Source organism: Ciconia boyciana, chromosome 7, assembly GCF_034638445.1.
Source record: "Ciconia boyciana chromosome 7, ASM3463844v1, whole genome shotgun sequence".
Classification (NCBI taxonomy): domain Eukaryota; kingdom Metazoa; phylum Chordata; class Aves; order Ciconiiformes; family Ciconiidae; genus Ciconia; species Ciconia boyciana.
Genome location: NC_132940.1, coordinates 67803988 through 67818754, shown reverse-complemented (window position 1 = coordinate 67818754; position 14767 = coordinate 67803988). Strand labels below are relative to the sequence as shown.

Here is a 14767-nt window from a genome sequence, read left to right as displayed (position 1 = left end):
AATGATTAAAATGTAAGCTACATAAAAATACGAAGAACAGATATCTACCATGTATGGCACATATAATGTCCTGAGAACATGTATGGCACATATAATGTCCTGAGACCAGTTTTTTAATTAAAAATTTCACCACAGGATCAGATGTTGTATGACAGATCCTGAAACCTCCTGTTAAATGGAAAGACATTCAGTTCACCAAATTCAGTAGAAAGTCAGTGAAAATTAAAAGCACTCAGCACTTCCTAAGCTCCATTCTGCTGTGAAGATGCAGTCTACATTTAAAGTTGCACAAATTTTACAAAAGACATGATTTTAAGTCCTTACTGAGTTAAAGATATGCAACATAGAACACAGGCAAAACTTTTTTCATATACAAAATGTGAATTTTGGCTTGATCACTGCAAAAAAATAAATGGTTCTGCCCCACTTATGAAAAATAGGTTAGCAAGTGTACTCAATTAAAAGCAACTGAACTTCAAAGTTACACAAAATGCAAATTTTAACCCATAAACAGTTCAGCCAGCTGATTCACTGTAAGAGAAAGAACTAATTACACCTGTTCCACTATCAGCTTTGTAACTTACAGTAGTGAAAGCTATCCGAGCTTGCACTTCGTGCGTAACAAGTTGATCGCGTTTATTGTCCATTCATTTTGCATACCATTTTAATTGCCCTTTATTTCTCTGTATTTTACTTCCATATACTCCTTTGCATTGACAGAAGCGCAAAGAAATTAAATTACTACAGCCAAACTTTTTTTTTTTTTTCCTGTGGAGACCATCGCAGGTCTGGTTTTAGTTCAATTCACTACTTCTAATGTAGCACTGAATATGGAAGTTAATCTATTAAACCTTTACAATCAACAAAAGAAATAAAAATAAATACATAAATAAATGAAAAATTCCATCTTGGTACCGTTGTACTGATGTACTTAAGAGCTAATCATACAGAATTTTCTTAGGCAGTACAGGTACTCTGTCTAACTGCACTTGCAAAAGAGCCATCTAAAATATAAAATCAACAAACACCTTCAAAAACAAAAACATCAGCATAGGCTTTTCCAGCGATCACATGAAATTCATTGTTTGCTCTGTCTAAACATTCCTATCAAGTGACATATTTATATCAAGCTGAACACAATCATGATAACTTATTATTTAGTGGAACGTATTGATAAGAAAACTTTATTATAAATCAAAAAGGTACCTAAAAACTACCACAAAACAACATTTCCTTCATGTAATATTTAAAAAAATATTTAACTTTGTATGCAGATTATTATGAAATAATTACTGTTATCGTTTGTCAGTGTTTATTATTTAATACATTTGCCAAGAACAGTAATTGAATTAAGCTCATACAGAGGTATCTGAAACACGGTTGCATTCTGTACATACATACTAAATTGAGAAACTTTTAAAGCTGTGATGACTGAAATGCAAGTTCTGACTGGAGTCATAGATATGCAATGAAGCAGAACAGCCTACGAAGTACGTAACAGCAAGAATACGGCCTAGTGTCCATGGCTTTTATTACTATGTCCCAGTAACAACTTTCAGTATCGACAGTTCTTTAAAAAAAACTTACTAAATACTCGTGATTACTGATTCTATTGTTTCTGCTATACTTTAAAATTTACACACCTAATTTTGGGAGCATATTCAAATTTAGACAGATAACTCTCCCTTACCAGAAATTTGGACAATATTTTGTACTGAAATAAAACAGTGATTCAGGAACAACGTATTAAGGCCAATCTCTGAAATTCTTATTCTGTCCGCAATTGGGCAAAAATTCTATCAAGGCCTGATATTTGCAATAAACTAACTAGCAAACTAAACTAACTCTCTGTTTTGAGAGACAACCCTGAAATTCCATTGTTTTTCTTGCTTGTACATAGTACCAGAGATTATTAAATCAAGGGAATATATCAATTTATTTCTAATCATAATTTTTTCCCCATTTTTGTATTTCATATATTTCATATTTTCATTTGTAGGAATTAAATGACCTAACTGCCTAGACATATGTCTAAGGACTTCATGTGCTGATCCTCTCTCCTCCTTGACTACACTAGAGGTCCCTTAGACAAAGCCCAATCACTCAAGTTTTGCCAAAATGAGATCTGGCCCAACCTCAGAATCGAGAGGCTGAAATTACTCCATAGATCATGTTGATCCCAGGAAGCAGGAAGATAAAAACCAATTCTCATTTGCACAAAAGTTAAGGAAGTTCTCTGGATTTATATCATCACCATTAAAACATCATTTGAACTACAGACTCCCGTTAGAGGAACAATCAGAAAGACCTCTAATGCTGTCAATCGCAGCCTGCAAATTTCATTTTGATGTGTACATTCCAACCTCAGAACTTCCTAAGCATCTCTAAAATGAGTTACAAAGGTGACCTATAGTTGAATTTCCATCGATTAGACTTTGGTATTGTATCACAGCTTTCCTGTCTGTTAGGAACTCTTTAATACACTCACCAATCCCAGATAAAAGTCATTAGTAGTAACGCATCTCAGTACCATCTCGCACATTATAACTGACTTTCAATAAAGGCACGCTGGCCAGGGGAGCAGTTCAGGCACTAAGTCCCACATGAATAACCACTGGAGACAGGGAACAAAACAAATCCCCTAAGGTGTGGATTAATGCTCCAAAAGCCGTATGCTTCTGTAAATGTCTCCTTCCAAAGCACAACACCAAAAACAGTGAGGCTGCATGGCCTCTTGCTTTGCACCGTTTTTCTGCAAGGACTGAAGCAAGCGACACGGATGGAAGCCCCACCTTACAGGGCATGCATCACATCTGGGAGTAACTGTGGTCACAACTGTGAAACAACACTGCAGAAGTGTCGCACCAAGGTGTTAGTGTTTTCCACACCTTTATCGGAACTGAACAGAGTAACTGTCTCATGCACTGTCCATCTCCTCCCCCATTTCTCCTTGTGTAACTACATTCCTGAGGTGGAAAAGTATCTCTGTTATGAACACTGTACAGCACCAAGCACAACATCAATATAAAATAACAACAATCTCTACAGAATTAACACAAATGGCTTTCAGGGAAAGGCTATATTTGGAAATCATTTGAGCACCTCAGCTGTCTTAGTATTATTTGTTTAGTCAGTCTCAGAACAAAAGTATTTTCATAGTATTTACAGTACTTTTCCTCTCCCCTTGTCCTGCTGAACATGCTCAGTAATATAAAACTGATCACATGTTAAATCAAGCTTCTCCACCAACAGAAACCACTAGGAAAAAATTTGAACATGTCAAGCAAATCAAATATTGAAAGTAATTAGCCTTCTTTCCCCTTGAGCAGGATTTACTGGCAAATATGTCCTGGTACGGCAAATGTTCACCGTAACATTTTAAAAAACACAGTGTGATAAAGATAACAGCGGCAACCGTTTCACAAATCTGTTCAGTGCAAACGCCATACTCCCTGTATTCTGTTTGCCTTCTGGAACAAAATCAGAGTCTGAGCAAGAAGCACCGTACACATGCCGAGAAAACATTAAAACCTTAGTCTTCTTTTGAAATATGAGGCTGTACCACCTAAAAACAAATTGGTGGAAAGTAATACTTGAAAAATTCTTTTTACAGAATGTGTGTACACAGCTCAGCACGTGGATCGATATGCAACTGATATTCCCACTTACCAACACAAGAGCTACGCAAGGCAGTTTGCCTGTCTTTCCAGAAACCCTTTTTATCAGAAATAAATCACACTTAAGTTTTTTTCCACACATGCACACACAGAAAAATGCTTTAGATAACACTGCTGTAAGTGTGTGTTCATTAGTCTGCCCTCCAGCCCCCACTTCTGCGGTCGGGTGTTTAATTACAGGGTGGAGTGGTCCCCAGGCTACTTATGTTTCTTCCAGTCACAGCCAGAAAATCTCTGCAGGAACTGACATGCCAGAGTGTGACTGCTTCAAGTTATAGCTGGTTCCCTGTCAGCAAGGTTAGCTCGCTGTTCACCGAAACACCCATCACTACTTTTGTTTAATAATTCTTGAAAATACGTTTAAATACAACAAATTGCATTCTACACTTCAACAGATAATAAAGGCTTTAACAGGACCCAGTTTGGCTATTTTCTCTTAATTTGCTTCTCAGTTTTCTTTTACTAATGACTATAAACAAATCTTTATCATTAAGCTGGAAAGAAATGGCAAATTTTTTTGCCTTGAATATAGGAAAATGTAACCTCGTATGCCTGGTTTGACCAAACAGGATTTTCCAGCACATCATCTGGCTTGAACCCTGTATATTATTGCACATAGTTTTAAATGCTGCTTTCCAGAAACAATCTTAAATTTCTGCAGAAAATTCTATTTTCACCTGAAAAACATTACACCACTTGTAAAATATTACAATTCATATGTGATCATTTTATAGCTAAGTATTACTCCCAAAAGCAGGGAGGTATAAAGAAACACATTATTCCAATTAATTTTTATAGACATGAGAAAAGTTCTGTTGGATAAATAAAACTGAGGAAAGAAAACAAAGACTAACTTAGGTAACAAATTACATACACAATGAAAACTTTATTTTATATTAAAAAAGGATGTTGTTAATCAGAATGTTACTGTTGACAGGATTTGGAAAAAAATTAAAGACACTTTGGGGTTTTATCCATGCCTTTTTTTAAATAAAGGACTTGCATTTTGGGCCTAAGCAACAAGAATCCATCAACTTGGAAAACTGTCTCTGTGTCAGAAATGTGTGACAGGAAGGTGAAACCGCAGGAGCTCATTTCGGTATTAGTCAAAAACCAAGCTGCAGACAAAGATTATGTTACGTAATTTTTAGCCAGAGGTATCTCACAACACCTGCTGGCCAAGCCCTAGCAAGAATGTATATAAAATATTTATTTACGAATGGTCTGTTACAGTGCTCCTGTCAGTCAGCTGCTCCTTCTCTGTCCTGTTCTATTGAGAAAAATGCACGCAAAGTGCAGAGCAACGAGATCCTCATTCAGGTAAACCAGTTTAATAAAAAACTCCTAAGTTTGGAACCTGATACATGACCACCCCATATTATAAACCATATGCAGTAACACACAGAATGGCAGGAAGAAAGGAAACGTATTTTTGTGCTTTGGTAGTAACTCAGAGTGTGACAAGAGGCAAAAATCTAAACTCTGTGCAGAGTAATTCGAAGACCGGGCTCTTGAGTAATCCTTTGGAGATTCCAAAGCCACAAGGCACAGAAACCATTATAGAATCATGTAAATTATGCATGTATTCATTTTTTTAAACAGTAAACGTTCTCTCTCTCTCCCCTCATGCATTGTCTATATGCCATTCATTATGGCTGAATACACACACACGCGGTTGAATATGAACTCAAGACACTACTCTTCTGACTGAGAAGGCTGTAGGAAACAAGTACACGACCTCCCCGTAGCCCTGGCAGTTAAACTCCCTCAATATCCTTAGGTAGATGCTTCATCAGTAAGTGTTTTATTTCATTAGTAAACATTTTGTCACTGCATATTTACCGGGTTAGCACAGTGCCACTTAATCTGCAATGAATCTGGAGCAGAGATACAGAATCTACCAAAATAAGGCACTGTCGCCTTACCACGTTACAACTATTACATACTTTCAGGCCTATTAAACTGCTTTGAACCAAATTCCAAATGTCATAAATAAAAAACTCTGGCCAAAATTACTGGCCAGAAGGGATAGGCAGTTATGCTACCACACTTCTCAAAATCTGTCACTAAAATAAGGAAGCCTCCTCCCGCGTCCCTAAAGATACGGATGCTATAAATACAATACACACCACTTGCGCTGCAGCAGTGCATTCCGTTTGTGAAAAGCCACCCACGGCACGAACACGGTGGTTTCGCAGTTCAAGCCTGGGCTGGAGACCCGGGAGCCCGGGTTGTGCAGCTCCCCGTCCACAGCCTATTTTACCTCCAACAGGTCACACACACACAGTGTCCTGTTCCCGCATTCTGGAAAACTCCCTGCAACAACTGCTATTACACCTATTTTTAAAAAATCAGTCACTGAATCTTGGACGCGTGGCCAAGCAGGGAAGAAATACGGAACCGACAGTTACAGGCAGGATGCCCCCGCCTCTGGAAGCAGCCCTCCAGCCCGCGCCCGGCGGCTCGCCTCACCCGCTCGTCTTCCTCTCCCCACCGGTGAAGCGGGAAGGAGTTTCCTCCCCGGGCCTTCGCATCCTCCTCGGACGTGGAAAGCCTCGGCGCTCCCCCGGCGCCCCCCGCCGCCGCCCTCCGTCAGGCGACTCCCGCCGCCTCGGGGCGCTGCCCCCCGCCGCCCTCGCCTCACGGCGCTGCCCCTCCGCCGCCCTCGCCTCACAGCGCTGCTGCCCACCACCTCACGGCGCTGCCCCCCGCCCCGGGCGCCCCCCGCCGCCCTCGCCTCACGGCGCTGCCCCCCACCACCTCACGGCGCTGCCCCCCGCCCCGGGCGTCCCCGCCACCTCACGGCGCTGCCCCCGCCCCGGGCGCCCCCGCCGCCCTCGCCTCACGGCGCTGCCCCCACCACCTCACGGCGCTGCCCCCCGCCCCGGGCGCCCCCCGCCGCCCTCGCCTCACGGCGCTGCCCCCCGCCCCGGGCGTCCCCCGCCACCTCACGGCGCTGCCCCCCGCCCCGGGCGCCCCCCGCCGCCCTCGCCTCACGGCGCTGCCCCCACCACCTCACGGAGCTGCCCCCGCCCCGGGCGTCCCCGCCACCTCACGGCGCTGCCCCCGCCCCGGGCGCCCCCGCCGCCCTCGCCTCACGGCGCTGCCCCCACCACCTCACGGAGCTGCCCCCGCCCCGGGCGTCCCCCGCCACCTCACGGCGCTGCCCCTCCGCCTCACGGTGCAGCTCGCGTCCGGCCGGCGCGGCGCCCCCCCCCGTCCCGCTCTCCTCCGCGCTAGCCCCGGCCCGCCGGCCGGCGTGAAACCTGGCCGACGACCCCCCCCCGGTGCGGACCAGGCCACAGCAACCGCCCTCCGGCCCGGGACCCCGCGGCCGGCCCCGGGCCGCTGCCACCGCCGAGCGCAGGAGCTCCGGCCGCGCTCCCCGCCGGCGCCCCGCAGCCGCCCGCCGCCCCACTCACTTGAGGAAGTAGCGCTGTCCCGTGTGCGTGAGCGCCATCTCCCAGCCGGGCGGCAGCGGCAGCTCGTCCGTCACGTCGTAGGAGCGCTGGCGGAGGTGCGCGTGCTGCTGCGCCGCGCCCGAGCCCACGAGCGAGGCGGGCGAGGAGTGGGAGCGGACGTGCTGCGCGGCGGCGGGCCGCGGCGGGGGGCCGCCCGAGTCCGTGCTCGACTGCCGCGAGTGCGAGCCCGAGTCGGGCTCCTTGAAGAAGGACTCGGGCAGGATCTTCTTCCTCCAGGAGCTGGGCTTGGGGTTCATGACCGCGTTGAAAAGCGCCTCCAGCTCCGTGTCCAGGTCCTGCGTGACGTGGATCACCTGCTGCCCCGGCGGCGGCGGCGCGGGAGCGGGGTTCATCTTCCACCCGTCGGTCCCGACGGCGGGCGCGGACGTCCCAGCGGCGGGCAGTCGCCGGGGCCGGCCCCGCCGCAGGCTGCCGCCGAGGACGTGCCCTTCGGCGCCGGGCGCGCGGCTCCGCGGGAGCAAGCGCCGCTCTGCCGGAGCGGGCGGGCGGCGAGGCGGGCGGCGCGGGGAGAGCCTCTGCGCCCCCGCCGGCAGCGTCGGTCTCCCGGGCGGCCGGCGGAGGGGCGGGCGGGTCAGCCCCCGGGCAGCGCGGCGCCCTCCCCCGGGCCGGGCCGCGCCGGGCAGCGGCGGGGCGAGGGCCGCGCCGGCCCCTCCCGCCCGCCCCCCGGCGGCCCGGGCCCAGCCCCCGCCCCGCCCCGCCCGCAGTTATGCAACGGCCGCGGAAACTTGGGGCGCTCGGAGCCGCCGGGGGGCGGGGGCGGCTTCCCGCGCAGCGGAGGGGCCCTCGGGGCGGCGGGGCCGCGGGCCGGGCCGGGCCCGCCGGGGTGTCCCTCAGAGCCGCCCGTGGCCGGAGCCCGGCCCCGGCCCCGTACCGCCCCGGCCGCCGCTGCCCCGTCCCGCGCGAAGTGAGCGGAGGCCGGGGGAAGGCGGCCCCATGACCGCCGGGCGGGGCGGTCCGTTCCGGCTGAGCGCGGCGGCCGCGGCCCCGCTCGCCGCCGGCCCGGAGCCCTGGGCGCTGCGGGGGGCCCAGGCGCCCGCAGGCAGCGGTGCTGGCGGCGGCTGCGGGCCCGGCCCGGCCCGGCCCGGCCGTCGCCGCGGGGCCCGCGGCGGGCGCGGCAGCTGCACCTTCCTGTCACGCAGCGCAGCGCAAAGGGGGTCGAGGAAACCTGGAGCGTTTTCTCTCCTGATGCCGCTGAATTTCCGTCAACCTAATTAGCTTTGCTCTGAAGCCATTATTCAGCAAGTTCGTGGGTGATAGGAATGTCTGGAAGCAAAGCGATGCTTAAATTAGTTCGCATACAAGCTTCACGGCGTTTAGTGATGCTGTGGGGGCCGCGTAACGGGGAAAAAGGAAGGACGCGTTCACGGTGACATGGGCTGCAGCTGCGTTGGTGCAGCGTAGGTGAGGTTTAGCCCTTTGCTGACCGGTACGGATTCAGCGCAGAGTTGTGTCATAAATCTTTCCAACTCGCTATCCATAGGTGGTATCGCAAATACAGCTGTGATACTTCGTGGATCTATCCTGACCGCCTGTTCTCAGTCACTTGTCCTCCATTTAGTCTATACCAGAGGCCAGAGCTGTCATCAAAATGCGTTCCTGAGGCTTTCTATAAAGCAAATGTAATACATACAATTTTTTTGATCTTGGCTTTTATATTCCTATTATTTTGGTGCACTTGAAACAACTTTGAATGGTGATGTGACCCAGAATTTGCTTCAGTTCAGTAGCTGCAGCTACAAAGAATATTGCTCGCTTTCCAACTTCAATGTTGGTCTCTACAATAGGAAGCAGACAGTGGTTTTATGACTACACACATACAGACATCACACATTGGGTATACAAACTCAACATTATTTTAGTAATGCATTTCTTAATTTTATTTCTGCATTTTGGACAGACTCCAGGCTGTGCCGATCGATAAGAATGCATCCTCCCCACTAATCAGAATCGGCATTAGGAAAGTCTTAGGTAAGTAACTTTTTTCTGAACGTACTTATTTCTTACTTATTTCTCAAGAAGAAGCATGCACTGTTCTGAACTTCATTTGGCTTCTCCAGCTTAGAACTCGGACCTGACTCGTGAACAATCTTTGTCCCTCGATCAGCGTTACATTCAATATTGGTAACGTAGATTCTGAGTCAGAGTTTAAGCCCGTACACGAACACTGGATTGGGACTAGCTAGCTCTATGGAATGGATCTCCCTCGTGCATTTCCTGATTTCCTTGCTTCAACAAATGTTCCCTGTCATTTGTGTTCCCTTACATTTCCTGCTCATGGGGCTGTTGGCGAGGCAGATCTCCTCCTTGTTTTGTTTGGTGGTTTTTTTCTTGCCACATCTGCTATATTTCTGGTCAGGAAACCCAGTACTCCTGAGACTTGTTTATGCTTCCCTTCCCTAAGCATTTTCCATGCTATCTTTTGTGCCATTCTGCTGCTGCTTCCTCGCGGGCTCGCTGCTAGCGTTTCTACCAGCTCAGGCAGCTGTCCCAGTTAGAGCACCTGCTCCAGGGCCGTGCAGATAGTACGTGTCTTTTCTTCCTCCAATTCCCTTGTTTAAAACCTTTGGGTATTAGATGATTGTGTGTGTGTGTGTACGTGATTATTGTGCAGATAACGATCTGAACATGCGCGATTTTTCGTACAGCCTTTACAAGGGCTTTTTTGCTTCCTCCAGGCCTCTGTACGCTTGAGTAGAGGCACGCCCATCTACCTACTACATTCCTTTCCCGATGACGTGCCTGTCCAAGGCAAGGCTCTGATAATCTCCTTCGTGGTGACATCTCATCTACGTTAGACCACTTCCCTGAGACAGTGTGGCATCTCATGAGTAAGTATATGCACATCTGTTCTACACTGAAGCAGTAGTTATTACAGCCAGAACTGTTGTCTTCAGCAAGATGATGGTATTTCAGCTGCACTTTTTACTGAATAATATAATTAGCTGCTATTGTACCACTTGGTGTAGGCTAAAGCATCTTTCTCCACTGATCTGAAAGCGATTAAAACTGTAAGAATAAATCCTCATAGTATTGTTGTTGTTATTCTTTGTTTAGAAAATAGTAACTTCCTTCTTCGGACACAAAAATAGGATATGACCACCAGCTTTTCTAGAAAATGATTCAGTATGTCCAAGTCCATGGAAGACAATGAGACTTCCATCACAATGGGATTGGATTAAGTGATAAAGGAACCAAACCACAAATGTGACATAGAAAGCCTCCTTATCATTACTTCTTTCTTCTCATTACAAAATCGTACATTATAGAAAATAAGACAATAACATTATTTTATCTCAATTTCACGTGCTGTTCAAATGTTTTTGAATAGTACAGACTTATTCATCTGAAGGATTCATAAAAGGACAGTACTTTGACTATACCCTGTTTGTCGTACATTTTCTAGCAGCAAATTCAATCTATACTTCAGTGGAAAGCTAAGCAAACGGATCAGAAGAAATAAGTGCACTTTCAAATGTACCCTTAGATAATGAGCGTCTAATGGTTTAACGAAACAATACCACATGCTGTTATTTTTTATCTAGATCCATCGCTGCTTTGTATGAAAGCCCTACATCCATTACATTTTTTCTGAGAAAGCCTACATGGGTGAAGATGCATGTGTGATATCTATTATAAAATAAAACATTCAGGATTCCCTGGCAAAGTCTGACGCTTGCTGGGTAACTGAGTGACAATTACACAGCGCAGACCGGGAAGATCGTGCACTGCTCCTGCCTTCTGTTTGTGTATGGACTATGCAAAGAGGCTTTAAGCGGTCATTAACTACATCTACTTGCTTTCATATACTTCAGTGAAGAAGAGCCATATATCAAAAGAAAGCTTCTATTCCTCCAACGTAAATATGGAGAACAAAGAATACAATGGAACAGTAAACATGTTACATGAAGTTTCAGTATACAAAGGTATATGTGTGCATCGTACACACACATTTACACTTTAGAAAACATGTAGTTTGTCGTGCGAATTAATAATTTTTATTTGCACTTGTGGCAATCGGGTATTGTTTAATAGACTTTTTTTATGTATTATGTTCTTGCTAATAGTTCTATATTAATCTAATTTTCAAGAGACTTCTTCTGGAAAGGTATACTTCAGTAAATGTATTGTGTTTTTTAACAAAGGGGTCAATGCTTAAGGTTCTGGTTTTTATCTGTGTGCATTTCACAGCTATCTGTTTCTCAGGTAGCTAACAGCTTTTAGACGTCGGCTGGCACCTTGGAATGCACGCAAAGAATATTCTACGTAGCCAACTGTGATGTGATTTATTTAGTACAAAGACCTGGGGTATGTTATGAAGTTTCACCAAAATAGCTATGTCAGCATCCCTCCCCAGCCAACATCTCCAAGCCAGCAAAACCTCTAATGTGGACACAGTCTGCTAGCAAAAAAACAACCCAAACTTCTGTCAGCTTAGTTCATGTTGTTTTGTAAGTTGATGTAATTTTACTGGCAAGAAAGCTATGTGAACATCCATAGTAGATGGCTGCTCAGACATTCATTTCAGAAACAGCTGTGCTAACCAAAAAATTGCACCAATGTTTGTGTCTCGGAGGTTATTCCCCTTACAGCAAAGCCAGTGGAATGGGACATACCAACGCTGCTCGTCCGCATCAGTACGAAGTCAGATTACACTTAAGCAGTTTGCCGCAGTGATTTGGGAAAAGCTGTAGTGTCTGGTTTGCAAACAGCTGAAGCCATGCCAGAAGTCACCACACCACAGCTGCTTGTTCCAGCTTCTTTACTGAGGTTAGCGTGCCCCCTCCCAAGAAGACAGTGGAACAAAACACATAGGCACACCGTAATCAGCGTGCCTTGGGTAGCTTAAACTGCTGAGGGAAACGAGGTTTCCTAATATAGCTGACTTTGCACATAAATGACTTAAGAAACAAATTCACATCTGTGGAAAGGGTGGTAGTGTTTAAAGGACAGAAAACCAGCTAGTCTTTAAGACTTTCAGTTACTCGAGACAGATTTGGAAGATGATTTTTGGCCAAATTCTGGGGGATAAATAAGTCCAAAAGTAGTCATGTAAAATAAACTGGGACCTGATCTGCTCTGGTGCTTCAGAATGAAAGTCCAGAATTGCAAAAATAAAAAAAAGAAATTGCTTAATACAGTGTGATCTTACTGGCAAGAGTTGTTCCGGAATAGTTATGCCAGTCTGGCTCTCTGCGTGAACACTGCTGACAATACCAGAACAATTACCCGGCTAACAAGACTAAAATACACAGGAGTATCTACAGCCAAAAAAATACTCTGGAATAGCTCTGCCAGCTTGAGCAGTAGGGTGGCGCAGAACAGTGCTGAGAATCATACCAGCACGAAAAGTACTTTTTCTAGCATAACTAATTTATCTTGCAGAAAGATACAGTAAGATACAGTTTTCTTTTTTGTTAATAAAAACTACATGTACACAGAGAGGGTTTTCTGATGTAGATTTTGCCAGGAAACAAAGCAAATAGTTTAATTACAATCAGATTTGCTATTTTGGGAGAGTCTTCCAGTTTGAATTTCCTGCGTCCAATAGAGAGGGCGTATGATTTGCTCAAGCTCAGCAGGGCAATTTGAAACAGAGCCTAATTATTCCGACATCCTGCTACTGCTGCAGTGTAAAACATACCAGTTGTCACCTAGTAAGGGTATATGTATATGAAAATAAAAAAAGGCAGTGTCTTATATCTCTTAACACATCTCGAACACACGTTGTTGGTTGTACTTGTCGCTCAGCGCTGCGTGTTTCACCCTTTCCCCTCTCTGCAGAAGATAAGGCCTGCATGGCCTCTTCTTGAGTCACAGGATCCTCTGTTTCTCCTAGGAGCAGAAGTACCATTCCTGATCAGTATTCCCTGGCTTCATCGTGCGTTTCCTTTTTGCCTGGCAAGTCGTCCTTGATACTACCTGGTAACCTTTGTGGGAGAAGGAGCGGGGAGGAGAGGCGAGTTGTTGTTCTAGGAAGCGTCAAAGTTGACCAGTCTAAAAACAATCACTTAAGATGCGGTCCTGCCATTGAGCACGTAGGTGACGGCAAAAACAGCTAGCGAAGCAGAAGCAGAAGTATTTCTCTTCCATGTCCCTTTCTGTTTAGCTGCAGAGGGAGAAGCCCAGGGGTGGGTGCTAGTGTGCAAACCAACGAGAGCCTTTAGCCTTTCGGTGGACAGAAATAGGCGACCGTCTCCATCTGCCAGCTGAGGGACCGTGAAGTGAAGATGTAGTCTGACAGAGATAAAACTGCACATTTTTTTCTAATGTTGATACCTGGAAGAGTGGAAGATATAGTATTGCTTTCCTTCTTGTTTTGGTTTTATGATTTTCATGAGGAGGATCTGAAATATTGGGCCTGGTGCAGCAAGGCATTAAAAAATTAAAAGATGCAATTATAGAATTTACTCAAAAAGGATGAAAACTTTGTATGGTAAAAACAACCTACACAGAAGTACTCAGACTGCACACGTCCTTTTCAGCATATTTGTTGACTGATTTATAAAAGGTCTGCGTCTTGCTTTCTTGTGAATTCTTGATTGCATCGGCTATGAGACTGTATGCTAGACTTCTTTGTGAGATGAGATTTTACAACACATCCCTAAATTAGCCAGGGTTAGGAGGAAATGCCCTCAATATTCAGATCACGGGAAGAAGCAAAGATCACTGAAGAAAATCTTTTTTTAAGAAAAGTGCCACAACCTCTAATAATTAGAAGACAAATGATAAAATCTCATCTCTTTTATGTAACAAAGTTTCTCAAAAGATCCCAGGTTAGCTTTACTGGGGCTTGAACGCTTGGTTCTCAAAGCACTGACCATCTTAGTTTAGATCTACTTGGAACAGTCCCAGCTGCTTTCATCCTGCGGGCTGCTTGCAGCCGTCTGCTACCCGGGTGCTACTGTCCGAGCGGGCTCAGCTGGCAGAAGGGGACATCTGAGCACTCTCCGCATGGCCTGGGTTCGTGCGAAGTTAGCCAAGCTTCAGTAGCCCAGCTTCATCAGCAGGGCAGGCTGCGATGGCTGCCCTGCGCGCTCACTTTCCGCCGTCTGTCAGCAAAATCCGAAACTGCAATCCCCTGCAAGAACTGAGAAGTGCTCGGGAAACTTGTGAATCTTAGATCTGGAAATCGGGAGACACGTCTGGATTTAGAAAAGCATAAGCAATGGTGATTTTAAAGGCCACCCATGTCAAATTATTAACCAATTCCTGAAATTCGGAGCAACAGGTTTTGTCTCAGTAATGGTGTAAGTACCAGCTGAGGGACTTCTCTAAAATTAGGGCTTACTTAGGGCTTCTGCTAAAGACAAACCTAATGGGACAGAAGTGTTTCGCTTACCTTGTGGTGGCTCCACGAACACAGAACGCGTGGAAGGCCTGGTAGGGAAGCTTCCTGACTTCTGCCGTTCTGGTATTTTAAGTATCTGTTAGGAGCACTAGGAATGCTACGTTGAACGTTCACACACACAAGGCACACTATGGAGTAAGATAGGTTCCATAAAGTGAAATTCCGTTTTAGTCTGTTTACGTCAGTTTTCCTTTTGCCAAAAAAATAACACTTTGATGGAGCAATAGGGAAAGGAAAAGAGTAAGATCATAGAAGGTTTT

The 14767-nt window shown here is 46.2% G+C and overlaps 1 protein-coding gene and 1 long non-coding RNA gene across 3 annotated transcripts in view; one reads left to right on the top strand and one right to left on the bottom strand.

Moving 5' to 3' along the window:
- The window catches only part of WWTR1 (WW domain containing transcription regulator 1), an 89627-nt gene extending 81843 nt beyond the window's left edge, over positions 1 to 7784 (bottom strand). The window contains exon 1 of the mRNA XM_072867660.1: positions 7100 to 7784. Within this exon, the coding sequence (XP_072723761.1) occupies positions 7100 to 7491 (392 nt within the window). The 5' untranslated portion in view covers positions 7492 to 7784. The remainder of the gene's footprint in view (positions 1 to 7099) is intronic.
- Positions 7785 to 8199: 415 nt separating this feature from the next.
- Positions 8200 to 14470, top strand: LOC140654920 (uncharacterized). Of its 2 annotated transcripts, XR_012043568.1 has the most exons (5): positions 8200 to 8560; positions 9057 to 9127; positions 9835 to 9987; positions 10702 to 11926; positions 12996 to 14470. It is a non-coding gene; the product is annotated as an uncharacterized lncRNA (long non-coding RNA). The 2 variants fall into 2 exon arrangements; XR_012043567.1 differs by having other exon boundaries at positions 10702 to 14470.
- Positions 14471 to 14767: the final 297 nt, after the last annotated feature.